The 17,297-nt window shown below is 33.1% G+C and overlaps 1 protein-coding gene across 1 annotated transcript; it reads left to right on the top strand.

Moving 5' to 3' along the window:
• The first annotated feature begins 488 nt into the window (after positions 1–488).
• LOC120207304 lies at positions 489–3,207 on the top strand. Its single transcript, XM_039206794.1, has 5 exons — positions 489–592; positions 927–990; positions 1,636–1,965; positions 2,591–2,753; positions 3,144–3,207. The coding sequence occupies exons 3-5, from the start codon at positions 1,654–1,656 to the stop codon at positions 3,152–3,154; spliced, it is 486 nt and encodes a 161-aa protein (XP_039062725.1). The 5' UTR covers positions 489–592; positions 927–990; positions 1,636–1,653; the 3' UTR covers positions 3,155–3,207.
• The last annotated feature ends 14,090 nt before the right edge of the window (positions 3,208–17,297 follow it).

Genomic DNA, 17,297 nt, shown 5'->3' with positions numbered 1-17,297 from the left:
CATTCAGCTCTTAATCATTTTATTTTATCAAACAACCCCTTAATTATAAGACAATGTTTTGTTAAGTCTATTGATTATTAAAAGTTATAAAATAATCCCTCAACTATATGACATCACTTTATTGAGTTTTTTTATTATCAACTCAATTATTCATATGTTATAAATTTATCATTTTTATTAAAAATTGATAACAATTTGAGTTGACGTTAAAATATTGATTTGGATATGATAAAAATTTAAATGTTTAATAAAAAATTACTTAAATTTAATAAAAATAATAAATTAATATATATCTAAATCATATAAATTAAAATTGTATAACTTTTTTCAAAATTTTAATTCAAATAATTTAATATTATATAAAATCTTTAATTAAATCAATGTGACTAAGTAATTACAGCATAAGATAATCTCGGAACTAATAAAATATGTCTACTTTAAATGACAATTGAAAAGAAAACTCTTTTCTTATTTTTTGTTTTGAAAGTTCCACCCACTCTGATCTCCGTCTCTTCGCGAAGCATGCCTCCTATTTCTCTCTCTCACTCCTTTTAACACAACCCTCCCCTCTTCCGGTGCCCGATCCAAGCTGGTATGTTTTGAAACCCTAAAGTTATCTTGAAAGTTTCTGCTTAGGTCCTGAGAATTTGAGTTATGGATCGGTTTATGTTATCTGATCTCTGCCTCTGAACTACCTTGCCATATTTGATTATCTGTTTGTTTGTTACTCTTCTCGTCTTCTTCTCTCTCTTTGTGATCACTTTGTGGAGATAAATAATTTTTTTTTGAAGAGAAAGATGTCAGTTTAACGAGAATAGCGGGCCAATATCGTCGCTATTTTGTTATTCTGCTGTTTGCGGCTGTGATACACCGCTATTGTTGTGAATTTTGCGCACACTACTATTGAGGTCTTTACGGTGGTGCAGGTGCATCTACAAGGACTCAGCGGTTGCGTCACCACTATGCCACCCCTATTTGAAACCCTATAACGTACTTATCAAAACTATGCTTTCTTAGTTAGGATTTCAGATAAGTTTTAGGTTAGGCTTGGAGACTTGAATTTCAATAAATGGTTTTGACTTTCAAAAATACTATATATTGTGTAATAAAACACATGTAAGTGTTATATTTCTGATATTTTTCAAATTCTGTGATTTTTTATGTCTATTATAGGTGAATTTGAATATTTGATATCTGTGAATTTAAGTTCATGTTTTAATATCTCTCAAGCATGTAATCTAGTGAATCTTAAATCGTTTTACATAATATGTGCATTTTATTGTCCCAATTTTGGTCATTGATATTTAGTTTAATAGTAAATTTAAGACAAATGGATACAATGTTATTAAAGAATGTATATTTGATGTGTTACTCAAAACTACCATTTATTAATAAGGTTTCGAATAAGTAATCTTACTAACTTTACATAATCATAGTGTTTGCATTTCATTCTCATAATTTTATATAAAAAATGAAATTTAAACCCCAAATTTTCAAATTCATTTTTCTAAATATAGTGTTGGAGGGAACTTCTCACAGTATATGTATCATGGTGCTTCTTCCTATTACGCTTCAGTTATTTACCTGGATCGATTTGATGACATTTCAACTAATGGATATAGTTGTCATATGCAGACTAGTAGTACATCTATCATGTCAGAACCTCAAAAAAAAAATTTGAGTAAGCAATATAAAGCTGGACCAGATTTGTTTGGATTCTATGCTTGTCAAATAGCTGATCTGTTGTCAGAAGATGAAAATGCCTTGTCCATTTCCAATGCATCTGAGTTGTCTCAAGGGAAATATGGGGCGGTCAGTGGTAAAAACACTTTAGACTGCAGTTGTAAAGATGCTGATTCAATTTTCCAAAACAGCATTGTTGCTGGGATTTCAGATTTCAAGAAAGGAAGATTGAAGGGATTACTTAGGCAGAGCGTGAATGATCTCTCAATGGAAGTTGATGAGGTACAGGTTCTTTCCACCCCTGTTTTCTGAAGATAAATGAGTAATGATGCCTACTATTGGGTACTTGTGGAATTTGATTTTCTCAAAGTGCATATGGTTTTTGTGTTCGGAACTTCTAGGGTTAATAGTACATTTTTTTTAGCTTTTTATAATATCAAACAATCATATTCTCTCCTAAGACAAATGAAAACTACCAATAGACAAAATTTGGAAGCCTCATTGCCCTCATGCTTGTGTACCTAATATCCCGCTCTCATAAACATTGGTTCTACGTTCTGCCAAAGAACTAATTTGTTTCTAACAATCAAGATATATCCCAATTCAGACAGTCATGAAGAGATTATCGGTTTCATTTTTCTTTACCAATGTTTTCAAGGGTGCAAGTCATAAAACTTCTTGCACTGAATATTCTATTTTGAAGGACACGTTCATTCCTATAGTCACTTACTGGAATCTCTTTCTAGTTTTTATCGCTTCTTAGTAACCTTTAGTTGGCTTGCTGCTTTAATGGTTCCCTTCTTTCAAAAGTAAATGGTCAATGAAACAATAATGTAGAATTGGTTTTTGGCCTCCATCTTTCAGAGGGGAAAAATATTGTAATAACTGAAAATTTTGATTATTGCAGATGTTAGATCCTGTTGTGGCTATGTCCAAGTTACGTTTTAAGCTCAAAAACAACAGCTTGGTGAATTCAGCATTAGATGGTGATTCATCCCAGGTCATCTTCCTGCTCATCAACCAACATTTCAGGAAATTCTTATCCTATCAAATCTGGATCTTGCAAAGAGGTTATATTTTACATTTATCCCATTGTTGAATCTTGATATTGATTAACCAGAAATGTATTTCATGCACGATAAAAGGAGCACATGCATTATCTTCAAACAGGTCATTAGATTGTATAAAATGCCAATTGCCAAGTTATTATACTGAAAATGGACAGATAGTAGATATTCAGACGCTTTTGTAGTCAACTGTTGGCATTAGTTTGTTCTGTGGAACTTTTGGCCGCATTGGATATATTTGCACATTGTATGTCTATGTATCTATAGTCTTGTATGCATATTCTATTTGAAGCAGCTGAGGCATTTTCTCTCGAGTGTGTGCTTACAAAATGAGGCATTATCATTAGTAACTTGTTAATAAATGTGTTTCATTATACTTTTTCCTTTTTTTAGAAGGAAGATGACTTGGAGTTCCTTCTAAAGAACGATAACCAGCTGCTGGTAGAGGAAACAATGAGAAAATATTCTGATGAACTATCCTCAACGGTGATTTTCTGGAATTGTCCTTTTTAGTTGTTTGTTTTTGGGTAAAGTACACAAATGGTCGCTAAACTATGTTGAGATTATCTGGTTGGCCATCAAAGTTTTGAAAGTTACAAAATGATCATTAAACTTATCGAATTGTTACAAAATGATCTTTGAACTTGTTGAATTGTTACAAAATGGTCATTAAACTTATCTAATTGTTACAAAATGGTCATTAAACTTATTGAATTGTTAAAAAAATGGTCATTTAACTTATCTAATTGTTACAAAATGGTCATTGCACTAATCAAACTATTACAAAATGGTCTTTAAACTTATGGAAATTTATCTCTATTTTATAACGTGTGGTGACCATTTTTCAACAGTTCAATAAGTTTAATGACCTTTTTGTAACTTTGATACTTCAATGGTCAAAAAGATCGTTTTAGCATAATTTAGTGATATATTTGTACTTTATCCTTTGTTTTTTCATACTCTTCTGTATCCTGTATGCCACTTTCCAAAAATTGTTTATAGCTGAAATCAAGTGACATCCTTCTTCAGCTGGTGCATATGGAACAAAAGCTTGAAGAAACTTTAGATGCTATGATGCCCAAGTGTAGGTATGGATTTGTTCCCGAGGAGCTTACAGCTTTGAGTGTGCTTTAGACATTGTGCTATTCTGCAATGAATATTAGGTGCTCATATTATGTATTTTACCTTTCACATGTGCATATGATGTTATAATACTGCCACCTTTTGCCTTGCTTCAATCGGTTTTTGCGCTTTAAACTTCAATTACAAGCCTATGACACGCACTGAGAAACGACAGCTTCAGAAAATGATACAAAAGCTACCCAACGAAAATCTTGCCCGTGTGGTTGAAATTATCCAACGTGGTAGGCCAACTGGAAATACTTGCAGTGAAGAAATCTTTGTTGAACTGGAAAAAGAGGTAAAGAAATAGCTTCAAGTAACATGATTTCAAGAGTTAATTTAGAATTTCAAACCTGTACCAGGGACGAGGCCTTCTTTTTAAAAAAAATTCCAATGTCCGTTGAGCCACTCTTGTTGCTTGACGGTTATGAAGGGGGGTTTTTAACGAGGCCTCCCTTTTTATCAAAAAAAAAAAACCCTGTACTAGGGCAATGTCTTGTCTTGCAGGAAAATGCAACGCTCTGGAGATTATATTACTACGTTGAAGCCATCGAGAAAGCTAAAATGCTTTCACAATTGCAATGTTACAGCCCATATATTATAACCATCTTTCTGAGACCATGACAGCAGTTATACATGGCAATCTATCAAGATACATGGCCTTCGATCACTGAATACTATCAAAGGATTCTCTATAGGTATATGCTAATGATCCATGTAAATTGTTCTGTCTTAAAGGTGTTGACAAACATACTTTAAACTTTAGTGCCGGCATTTCTTTTAATCTTTTTGTTATTGTCACTAAAACACGAGTATAGTCCCCATAATTAATCTTTGATGGATTTATGCAGTATAGATTGAAACATACTTGTAAGCTCATTAGCCAAGCAGTATGCTTCTTTGGTAGCACAATAGTTTCAAGGCATGCAATTTTTGGTCCATTTAAGTGTTACTTGGTAGGGAAGTGGTGGCGGATTGATGAACGTTGCTCATGTTGAATAATCAAACCTAGAAAGCTCTAGACTAACAATGGGGAATGAATAGAGGAAGGTGGCGGTAGGGAATGAAGCCTCCTTTATATAGGGGTTGAATCCTAAAGGTCTTAAATTACTAGAGAATAAAATAATAATAAATTAAATATGTTTTAACTCTAATTCCTAATAAAATAATAATATTTAAAAATATTGTTTTAACCTAACCTTAATTCCTAATAAAAATAATAAATCTGATCTTAAAAGATAATTGATCATCTTATATTAAATTATATTACAAATAATCAATATAAATATTGAAAATTCGTAATATTTACAAAATCACGTATTAATCTCGTATAGGATTTTTTACATGCACCGTTTTCAGTAAAATGGTCATATCTTGAGTTCTCGATATCGGATTAATGCGATTCAAGAACTGTTGGAAAGATAAGAGATAGATGGTCGTATCTCCAGAAGACATCTTGACCAAATAAGATCTGGATCCCATTCAAAAAGTTGTCGTAAGTATGCTTTTGTTCTGATCTTCTTTTCTAATGCTTGGATGAGTAGATCATTTGGAAGAGTTATTACTTCTTCCTTTGATGTGAGCCTTGTGATGTATGTATCATCCTCCCTTTCTTCAAAAAGATTCGATCTCGAATCTAAAACATTAAAGGGAGCAACATTAGAATCGTTTAATGATTCATTAACATTATGCTTACCGAATAGATATGCTTTGAATCTTCGAGACTTTGTTATTGTAATAGGTTCGAGTAGAAATATTAGTCCAAAGAAGCATTTATTATGGACTTTGGTGCATGTATCATTCTCCCACTCCTCAAAAGGATTCGTCCTCGAATCTGAAAAATCCAAAACAAAGAGAATTAGATGTGTTGAAAGGAAAACTTGTGAAACATTTACCAGGATCAATTTGATGTATCTTTATGCGTTTTAGTCGAGGTTTCTTCTTTGTAAGAACTGATTTCTTGTAGTCTTGAAATCCTCTTTTGCATACAAGTCTTGTAATCTGATGTTTAGGTTGAAATTCAACATGGCGTCGACCACTATTGGCTTTTTATATGACTGCTTCAGATAATTTGTCCATGGTTTTATTCGTGTGTGGCGAGAATGAGTGTTTAAAAACCATGTCAACTGGTTTATTAAAGTAATCCCTCAAGTCTCCTAAGTGTGGTTCATGAATTAGGAATTCTCGTGAGGAGATTTGTGGACTGTAGAACCTGTTTAGTTGACAAGGAAACGTATATACAAGATAAAGCTCATTAAAAACACTTTTAAAAGTATGAGTAGAAATATCATAAATATCCGAGTTATTATGATATATATCTTTGATATGTTCAATTCTCGAAATAGTAGTATTCGTTTGATAGTTAAGAGTATACCTTCGTGGTAGTGCATCATCTACTATGTTTTGCTTACATCAGTCTGTTACGTACTTAAAGGAGTTGTGTTTAGTATGGATGACAACTTCAGGAGCCTTACCTTGTAAGAAGGAGAAGAAGTACGTTACAATGTCATTAAAATGAGTAATAAAATACTTACCTTTGGACTCCGGTAAATCGTGACTCTTCATTGATATGGCATAGTGATTAGGGCTTTCAGGTGGTAACTCGTCAAGAGGGTCACCTAGCACTATTCGACAACTCTTAGCGATGGAAGATGGTGTGGGCCAGTCTTGTGTTGTTTTTACTTTCTCATCATTTACATGGATTTCGTGTGCACGAAATATAAAGCTTGTGGAGTTGTTCAAGTCACGTTTCGTCATTAAGATGGCGCCACGACTAAGGCTTTCTTGTATGTATTTTTTTTGTAACAAATCTAACTCTTTGGTTTCTTCGAGATTGTATGTTTGACGGGGTATAATGGAACCTTGAATTAGATTGTTTTGGTGTTGTTTTCCTCTTTTCGGTGGTAATTTGTTAGGTGGATCACCTAACACTTCTCAAAAATCCTATAACAAAGATGAAAACACACTAGACAAATCCTTGTTAATGTTAGAAATCGAAATAATTGATTCCCTAAATCAAACAACGATGAAAGGTTGTTTGTAAAGAAGGTTCTCTCTCAATTCTTTTTTGCTCACACAAATTTTGAGTGACTCCTTTTTTCTCACATTTAGGTTCACTCACCTCCCATGGGTCATTATTCTTTTGGCTTTTGTAACTAGTGACCTTTTTTGATTTTGCCTCTTTCTCATCTTTTTCTTTTTTTTGCTTTCCCTCCCTCCTCACAAATTCTCATTTGATCTTTAGGGGCTGGAAGTGTGTCATTCTTTGATGGTCGTTGTTTCTCCTTGTAGGGTTTGTCATCTTTTGACTTTTTTTGAGAAGGTAGAGTAGAAGATGAAGAAGGATTTGAAAGATTACCTTGGCAAGAGGATGAAGTACCTTGGTAATGTTCTCTGAATCAAAATCTACTTTGGATTTGTGCTTCGATTGTTATTGCCTTCTTTAGTGTCTCTTCAAGGTTTTCGTACCCATGAAGGTAAAGAAGATCAATGGTGTTTGAGTTTAAGCCGACGACGAATCTTGACACGGTGACCTCTTCTTTTTCGGTTATGTTAGCCCTATTGAGTAAGGATTGCATCTCCTTGTAGTAGTCTTCAACTGAACTTCTACCTTGTCGAAGTCGGTGTTATCGTAGTTTAACTTCTCGTGTATAATGTGTCGGTAGGAATCGCTTCCTCATGGTTTGTTTGAGGTCGATCCAAGAAGTGATTGTTGGAATTTGGAAGTTTTGGATCTTTTTCCTTGTTTGCATCCACCAAGTTCGAGCATATCCTTCAAATTGCATGGTGATAAGGGGAACTTGTTTAGCTTGGGGGCAGTCATGGTATGCGAACATGATATCAACTTTTCCTTCCCAATCGATGTACCTGTCCGGATCATTGTCTCCTTTAAAAGACGGGATCATGAACTTTGGTTTTGCAAAGAGTTCAGGTGCTTGGAAACGTGGTTGTTCTCGCCTAGGTACAAAAAAATCAGCATTGTTTAGTCTTGGATTCTGGTTTGATAGATCCAATTGTGGTTCTTGTCGTTCTCTCACGGTATAGGTAAGTTCATCAAATCTTTCAACTTGAGTCGTAAGCCGTGCAAGTGCGGCTAAGATAGCCGTAAGTGTCTTGTTGTTATTGTCGCCCATCCTGAAATCATAACACTCGAAAGAAAATTTTAAAGTAAAATAAAAGAAAGAAAATTCAACAAAGCAAGAAACCTCACAAGTCACTCCAAGAAAGTAACATAGCGAGAGGCAAGTAAGCCAATCCTGTACTCTTTAAAACTCACTTTACCAAGTAGTCTTCCACAGTTCGTATCGGAGTTTGATTACTAGCAAAGGCGATAAGAAAAGCCTAAAAGCTCTAAGTGGCCAAACAAGGGTAGACTCCAAGAGAACGAGAATGCAAAGAAGGAAGAAGTATGCAAACTATTTAGTCCTACTAACATAAGAAATATAATGTGTTAGATAATGCAAAAGAACAATAAAAAGGAAAAACAAAAGAACCTAAAGCACTAAGAGTCAAAGAAAAAAAAGAACCAACCCAAAAACTTGGAAAACGCTTGATTAACTTGAGAAACGTTTTTGAGGGTGTTATCGGTGTCTGAAAATTTTGGAAAAAATATTGAATGTCTTTTGATGCGTCAAGAAACCACCTGTAAAATTTCAGAATCAAATACCTTCAGTAGTATACAGTAGACTCTGTTGAACGGTGAGTCATCAAACAATCTATTTTTCTTGATCGCTTTGTTCGAAGGTGTTCTTGATCTCCACAAATTCTGATTTTTTTGTGTAAATTATCTTCAATATATGAAGTTTCAATTTGGAAATTTTCACCACGAAATTCCTCCTGTAGAATTTTCAAGAAATTCGACAAGATCCTAGACTGAATCTGCCGATGAAACTTGAAGGATGTATTTGAAGGCTCTAATGAACTCCGATTTGGGTGAATTTTGGACTGGAGATTTCTTTATGATGAATATGATATCTGGAGAAAATCAGCCCTAAATACCTTCGTTTGCAATTTTTTTGAAATTTTGGGTTTTTTGTTTTTTTAAAAATAGCAAACTAACAAGAAGGATTTGCATCTAAATTAAAATTAAATAAAAAGAACATGAAACGATGAATCTTCTTTAAACTAGCTCCGTTGGGATACCTTGACGGTTTTGTGTGCAAGATTGCTTGCTTCTTTCCAAGAATCGGCCCAAATCGGATACCAATTGATAGGGAAGCGGTGGCGGATTGATGATCGTTGCTCGTGTTGAAGAATCAAACCTAGAAAGTTCTAGACTCGATGAAGAACAATGGGGAATGAATAGGGGAAGGTGGCAGTAGTAATTAGGGTTCTTGGAGTTTTTTTTAGGTACTGGAAACAATGTAAGAAACAAGATTAAAACAAAATAAAGAAAAGATAAAGGAATTGCAAATAAAGTAAGATAACTAAGAAATCAAAAGATCTCCCTTATAAAGGTGAACGGCGAAGATGATTGATGGCGTGGATGGATATGTGGAAAATCGATGGATAATGTCCTATCGAGCCCTCCTAGTCGCAATGAAAAGGCAAATTGGAGTGTGAAGATTAATCTCCCTCACAAGAACTTGAAAGAACTTCAGGAGAAGAAGCTTCGAAGGCACAAGGCAATCAACACTTGCAAAAACGAATTCTCGTTGTATTATTAATCAAACAAATCTTATTTACAAAGTTAAATGAAGCCTCCTTTATATAGGGGCTGAATCCTAAAGGTCCTAAATAACTAGATAATAAAATAATAATAAACTAAACATGTTTTAACTCTAATTCCTAATAAAATAATAATATCTAAAAATATTGTTTTAACCCAACCTTAATTCCTTATAAAAATAATAAATCTGATCCTAAAAGATAATTGATCATCCTATATTAAATTATATTACAAATAATCAATATAAATATTGAAAATTCGTAATATTTACAAAATCACGTATTAATCCTGTATAGGATTTCCTGCATGCACCGTCTTCAGTAAAATGACCATATCTTGAGTTCCCGATATCGGATGAATGCGATTCAAGAACCATTGGAAAGATAAGAGATAGCTGGTCGTATTTTCAGAAGACATCTTGACCAAATAAGATCAGGATCCCATTCAAAAAGGCGTCGCAAGTCTACTTCTGTTCTGATATTCTTTTCCAATGCTTGGACAAATGGATCATTTGGAAGAGTTATTACTTCTTCCTTTGATGTGAGCCTTGTGATGCATGTATCAGAACTTCAGCAATCATTGATTCTTAATCTTGGTCAGTTTCAGACCCTCCATTGATACTACATATTCTAATTGAACGAGAAATATACAGGTTGATGAAGATTCTCTACACTGGCAATGCACATAACTAACATATACTCTAAAAAGTTTAAACTTTGTGGTGATGTTTTATGATACTTTGATATTTTGCGTTCAGTACTTTATTTAAATTGCACTTTGTTTCCATTTGATCGTAATCTTGATGTTGGGTTTTCATATTAGTCATTCTATTTGTTTATTTTCCATAAATTATCGAATAATGTTTTTTTCAATTTTTTTTGCAAAAGAAGAAATAAGCTTAACTTTCAAAGTGGAAATTTTTTGTGAGTAATACTATTTTTTTATTGAGTAGTACTATGTTAGTCTCGTTTTTCATAAAAAATGTTTGATAGGATATATCTTTATTGATGTGGCAGAGAACTCGGACCAAACTTCCTAGATTTGCACTGAACGAAGTTGAAATGAAAGAAAAGAGAGAAGATAAAAAATGTTTAAAAAAAGATTTTATTTGGAAAAAGAAAACGTATGTGATATGGAACACCCTAATCTGATACGACACAAATTCGACCGATTAGAATGCCTTACGAGATCATTGGAGTGGTTAACCTGAAAATTTTCTCTTAATTACTTAATAAAACACGAATTAAAACCATTTTGAAATAAGGTAATTCATCTCAAAATATATAATAAGTTTACATCGGGAGTTACCAAAATAGTATATCAAATAATGCAATCCAATATACAAAACAAAGTTACGACTCGAATGTACAACGGGTTCTACAAACTATACATGCCCTCTAAAGAAGATAACTCGAGACATGCTCAACTTCTCACTTAGTCTGAAATGTTGATGCTCAGAAGGTTCTCCAAATGCTCCTCCTAAATACATGCGCACATAAATAAATTATGAACGCTGAGTTCATTAGCTTAGTACTACACTAACAACTAAACCATACTAAAAATGGTTATTAAATGCTCATGCTATCGAGTGTAATGCAATAGTGAGTATACTCGTATACTTCACTCTCTACTCTAGGGTAAACATCATAGTACGAATGAGGGTTCCGCATCTCGGAGCTCATGCACCCTTTTAGTCTACAAATAATGAGGCTCGAAATCTCTACATCGGACATAACACTCTCGACTAACCCACCCCTCGCAAGTGTCTAGCCGAGGCCCTAGTTAGTCAGTTTAAAGTGCCTCGTTCACTACCTAAGGATATCCAGACATTTCTATTTCTCAACATTAATATCATTTACTAAAGTAACTCTTGTGTTCTGAGTGTTTCCTGAGCATCAACCAAGGCTAGTTCTATATCACCATAATTGATCTTGTTTCTACTGTATTCAAGCATTATTCTTGTTCTCACTTGTAGTCTTATTTGAGAGTAATTAGGGAGTTCTTGGGAAACCTCATTACCCCTTAAAATCTCTTGGAACCAATACCCCAAAAATTATGCTGGTACGATACTAGGCCTATTGGTATCGGTATTGACCCTTGAGTATCGATACTCTTAGATCAGTATCGATACTCCTAGGCTAAGGTATCGATACTATCCAGGGTATTGACACCAAATTTGGATTCGTTGCTTTAAAAATTACATCGATATTGATACTCCCCTCAGAAGTATCGATACTCTACCCTTGGTATCAATACTCCCCTCGAGTATTGATACAAAAAATGGGCACTGGAAAAACGGTCTCGATACCAACCTATGAGTCTCGAAACCAAAACTCCAGTATCGATACTCTTATAATGAGTATCGATACTCTCCACGTAAACTCCCTTGTTTTCTTGCCTATCATACAAACAATATCGGTGTTGTTCTTCCAGTATCGATACTTATGCTCGAAAATGCCCTGTTTGGGCATGAAATTAATTCCCAAACTCACCCAAAATGTTCTATTGAGGTCCCCAATCGTTATTAAAGTTTTATGTGTTATACAAGGTCCCCAATCATTATTAAGGGCTTTGAAACATACTTAAGCACCAAAACATGTAATCTACCATGAAATGCTATATAATGCTTTATAACTCAATTCTCTAGCTATAAAACATTTAAATGACCCACCCACAAATGGTACGAGGAAGTTGTGAATGTGTTACCTTGGTTTCTTAGCTACTAGAACCTCTCCCAAATCAACCAATGATCAATTTCTCCTTTCACCTTGCTTTGAAGGTTTCTCCTACCTCTTTCACTAATCAAAGCAAGAAAATGAATTACTAACTCAACTAGCTGCTTGGATTGAAGTTAAGAACACTTCTTATTACTTGAATCCACTGGAAACGAGATAGAATCACTTAATTGTCTTAAACCTCCCTAAAATCTATTTTATGAAAGTATAACCAAAAGTCGAGGTTAAGAGCTTAAATTAAAGCTTGAAGGATGAAGATTAATATTCTAACCTTTGCTAAACCAAACTAGACTTAGAATTCTTAAAGCTTCCACCTTTATACAACTTTAGAGAGGAAGAAGAAGAAGAAGAAGAAGAAGAGTGTTTGGTGGGATAAAGAAACTGAAGTGGGTACACGTGAAAACCATAAATTTTTTAAGGTTTTCATCTTTAATTAGAAAGATGGGTTAATCACTCTTTTAGTCCTCATTCTTTCATTCTAAAAATAAGATAATCCTAACTCTCTATTATATGGGGCCTAACTCAAGCCCACATCCAACTCAATTAGGTCCAAGCTCTATTGGGCTCGTTTATAAGTCTTAGGTTAGCCCGAACTATTAACCCAGGATTTGGGGCGTTACATGATACGTGTTAATACACATATTTTCATGAGCACGAGTCGAATGAAGACGACGATGAACATATGTAGGTTTTTTCTTCAATTACTCAACACTATCTGAAAGATTATACTTAAATACTTGAAAAACACATATCTAAACAATGTGAGATTTTGATAATTTTATGTCAAATTTATTGATTTTGAATTGTCAAAAATAAAGTTTGAATTTGATCAAACTTAAATATTAGCTTTTGAAAAGCATAACTTGTTGAACCAAACTTTGATTTTGATATAACATGAACTTTTAAATGTTTTAATTTGTTAAAATTTTATGATTCTATAAATAATTTGTCAAAAACAATTTTCAAATGTTTTTAAGTGTGAAAAATAATAATAAGTGTTCTCGAGTAATTTCATATATTATAAATATTGTTTTAAAAAACAAAAACCCATGTCAGTCTCGAGATCAACATTCCACACTCGATACCTATATTCCAATAGGCTTTTTGGTATCGATACTATGGTGTTGGTATCAAGACTGGTAGGTGAGTATCGATACACACACGAGCAATATCAATACCATAGGTTCAACAACTAGGATGCTCTGTTTCGGTACTCATTGCCCGGTATCGTTACTAAATGTGCAAGTGAGCATTAAATGCTCAAAATTAATGAATCCGACAACTCTAATCAATCACCAACTGCTCCAAACGGCTAGATTGATGTTAGAAGACATAAAAGGGGTCAATAATCAAATGGAGAACAATAAGAAAATCAATTGCAATATCAAACCAACAGCAAAAGAGTTTTAGAGCTTACTTTGTCAAATTCTTCATTGTAAACACACTTGTTAGCTTATTTGTTTATTCTTTCTCAAGTGTGATTTGCATGAGTGCTTAATTTGTTGCAAACTAATTTGCTTTTGTTAAGTTTTTTTTTTTGTTTGCTAAATTTGTAATTCCTCTTGTAGAAAGAGTGTAAACAAGGTTTTGGGGTATAAATCTTATGTATTGTTGTAAAGTTACATCTTGTCCTCAAAGGTTAGCAAATCTAGTGGATTTGAGAAATTCTTAGTGTGGTTGATAAGATAATAGATGTAGACTTGGTTTAGAAGTAGAAGCACTCTAAATTCCTTGTGCAAAAGTTTAATTTTGGTTGCTTCCACCACGAAGTTTTTAAAGTTCAATTCAACCCCGCTCTTGGCATATTTTGGTTGATCGATAAAGCTAGCATAATCGATATGATGCATATTCATCCCATACGATAAAAAGTTAATTATTTTCTTAAATATCTTTTTTGATTGTTTTATATATATAACAAAAAAATAGTGTTCAAACAATATTGCATTCAAAAGTGATTTTAAGAACAAGAAAGAGACAAGGACAAAGAAGAAAATGATGAAATAGGTTAGCATCAAACGTGCAAATGAGCTGTGATGTGAAATTTGCGATTTTCTTCTTCTTTCTAATACAAAAACAAACAGGACATCGTCTGAAATAATTATTGCTTTCCCACTCGTTGCCGGAAAGGAAGGGTTTCCTCTCCTCTTTTTCAGACAAACTTTGAGAAACCGTCAAGTTTATGTACATTTAAATCATCATTATTCATCATGCATGCTCCTTAATTGATCCTTTTCACATATATTACTTGTGTCATTTGTATGTGTATGATAAATAAGTATATTTGTTTTAAAAAGATTATTTATATTTTTAGATAATATACTCTCATATTATACATAATTTCATTAAAGAATTGATATAAATTTCAATGGAAAAAAATATTATGATTACAGATTAAATCATCACTCGTCCACATTATAGCTAGGTTAACTCCATTAAAAAAATGAAGAAACGTTTTTCCCGTGCAATCATAATTTTTTTTTTAAAAAAAATACAAACTTCTAAATGCATAGACTTTAAAACTCTAACGTTATTTAAAAGATAAATTAGGAATTTAAAAGCAAGAAAGCCTGAACCCACCGTACCAAGAAAGTAAAAATACGATCACTTTTTTTGGACTGACAAATTTAAATATTCTTAAAATGTGAAATGGAGAATGAGTGAAGCATGCATTCGTTGGTAGACAAAGAAGCATAGATGGAGATTTAATATAAAGGCTAAAGAAGTGGGATCCATATACATTGTATATAAAAAAAATATAAGTGTATAATCAATTTTTTTTAAAAATATTTTGGATGATTTTAATATAATATACGTTCAGAGTTATTTTAAGTTATCGACAATGAATGTATATCCTATAGACATAACTGCTCGAACTCAAAATTTTTAAAGAGAATAATATATTATTTTACCAATAAACTATTTGATGAGTTTTGCTATCAACTTCTTTTTAAAATACGACGTTTAGTGAAATTATATTTTAAATTTTAACGCATGTTATACGAAAATGTCAATCGAATTGGACAGGTACAAGATGTTCACTTGTATCTATCCCTATAACAAAATTCATCATCATCTTCATTTCATTATCCGTTATGAATATAAAATTTAAAATCATCACTCTTCCGCGACACATAAATTTAAAATTATACCCATTACATTAACTAAGTAGATCTCGAGACACATAATCCTTGTTATATCCATCCCAGAGCCTACTTCATATAATCCTTGTTTTAGTGATTTGATTCCCTCAAATTCAAATCTCCAATCATATGACAACACATTTCATAACTCGATTTGATAAAAATGTATTTAATTAAATATAACAAAATTAATAAAAGATACTCTCCAATCAGGTGGTGAAATGTGTGACTTCTTAATTAGAGGGTTAGTTTTTTTGTAATTAAATTAAAATTAGGACTATATTGATCAATTATGTAAGTATTGATGACCAAATGTATAATGATGTTAATTTTTGTTAACTACCACATTAGACCTTGCACCAAATGTTAACAACGGGTAACTAATTTTTAAATAGTTAAGTTGTCTTATTGTCAAAATTGAAAGACTAATGGTCAAAATAGAATTCCCCCTTAATTAAATGATCATAAGTGTAATTTACCCTTTTAGTATTGAGAAAATCGCCTCAGTGACCAAAAATGCATTATAATATACGATTTTAACCAACTTTTTTTTGATTTGCCAAAATGACCAACAAAATCGCAACGCGATATCAAAACCGCAACGCGATTTAGAAAAGCGCAACGTTGAAAAGAAAATCGCAACGCGATCTTCCAAGAATCGCAATGCGATTCATAAAATCGCAACGCGATCTTCCAAGAATCGCAACGCGATTCAGAAAATCGCAACGCGGTTCAGAAAATCGCAACGCGATTCAGAAAATCGCAACGCGATCTTCCAAGAATCGCAACGCGATTTAGAAAATCGCAACGCGATTCCAAGAATCGCAACGCGATCCAGAAAATCGCAACGCGATTCCAAGAATCGCAACGCGATCTTCCAAGAATCGCGTTGCGATTCTTGGAAGATCGCGTTGCGATTTTCTGAATCGCGTTGCGATCTTCTTTTCAACGTTGCGCTTTTCTAAATCGCGTTGCGGTTTTGATATCGCGTTGCGATTTTGTTGGTCATTTTGGCAAATCAAAAAAAAGTTGGTTAAAATCGTATATTATAAGGCATTTTTGGTCACTGAGGCGATTATCTCTTTAGTATTAACCTGGTGTAATAATTAAATGTTGGAGTTTACATTTTTTTACAAAAAAAAAAAGGTTAGAGTGGGTCTCTCAGTCCAAGTCCAGGGCCAGAGAATATCTAAGACCTATTTAGGATATACATAAGAATTTACAAATTACTCGCTATGAATAACGATGGTGGGATTCTAACTTGGCCTTACAATCCTAAGTTTTGGAGGTTACAGTTTTAAAATTAACATTAAATAATTATAATAATGGGTAAAAGTTAAAGATTAAATTTATTATTACACTAGTTTTATTAATTATCACATCATTTCTATCATCTGTTTAAATAGAAAATAGTTAACTTATTTATTTTTTTCAAATTATATAAACAATTTGGTACTTTTTATATTTGGGAAACACAATAAAAGAATCTTATAATCAAAGAATTATTTATATATGTTATTTTATAAACTAAAAGAATTAATATAAATAATTTGCAAAACATTTTGGTTATATAACGTATAAAAATACAAATAAATTTTAAGAAGATTTCTAAATCTGAAAAATTAAACCAAGATTTTGTTGGCACGGCCGTATAAAAATTAAGTTGCTCTTAAAACTCCAAAAGTTTCCTATAATAATGCTATTGGGCACCGCATGGGGCAGCTTGTTTCCATGACATTCATTTGAAAAATGTGCATGTTCCTAACTCCCAACCCAACCTTCTTTCGGTTGCCCTTTCGGTTCGAAGGGTTTGTCTTGATTAATTCCGATCGATCTGCATCGTACATTTGGCTTTGGTGAGTGAGTCTCCCAACATGGATTT

The sequence above is a fragment of the Hibiscus syriacus genome, unplaced genomic scaffold (assembly GCF_006381635.1).
Source record: "Hibiscus syriacus cultivar Baekdansim isolate YM2019G1 unplaced genomic scaffold, ASM638163v2 tig00014444_pilon, whole genome shotgun sequence".
Classification (NCBI taxonomy): domain Eukaryota; kingdom Viridiplantae; phylum Streptophyta; class Magnoliopsida; order Malvales; family Malvaceae; genus Hibiscus; species Hibiscus syriacus.
Note: the sequence above shows the minus strand (reverse complement) of the source record. Positions and strands in the feature narration are given on the sequence as shown.

Excerpts from the sequence above, each read along its gene's own strand:
- LOC120207304 (XM_039206794.1), top strand. The coding sequence starts at position 1,654 with ATGTCAGAACCTCAAAAAAAAAATTTGAGTAAGCAATATAAAGCTGGA. Across the intron at positions 1,966-2,590 it reads TCTCAATGGAAGTTGATGAG|ATGTTAGATCCTGTTGTGGC; the intron begins GTACAGGTTCTT and ends TGATTATTGCAG.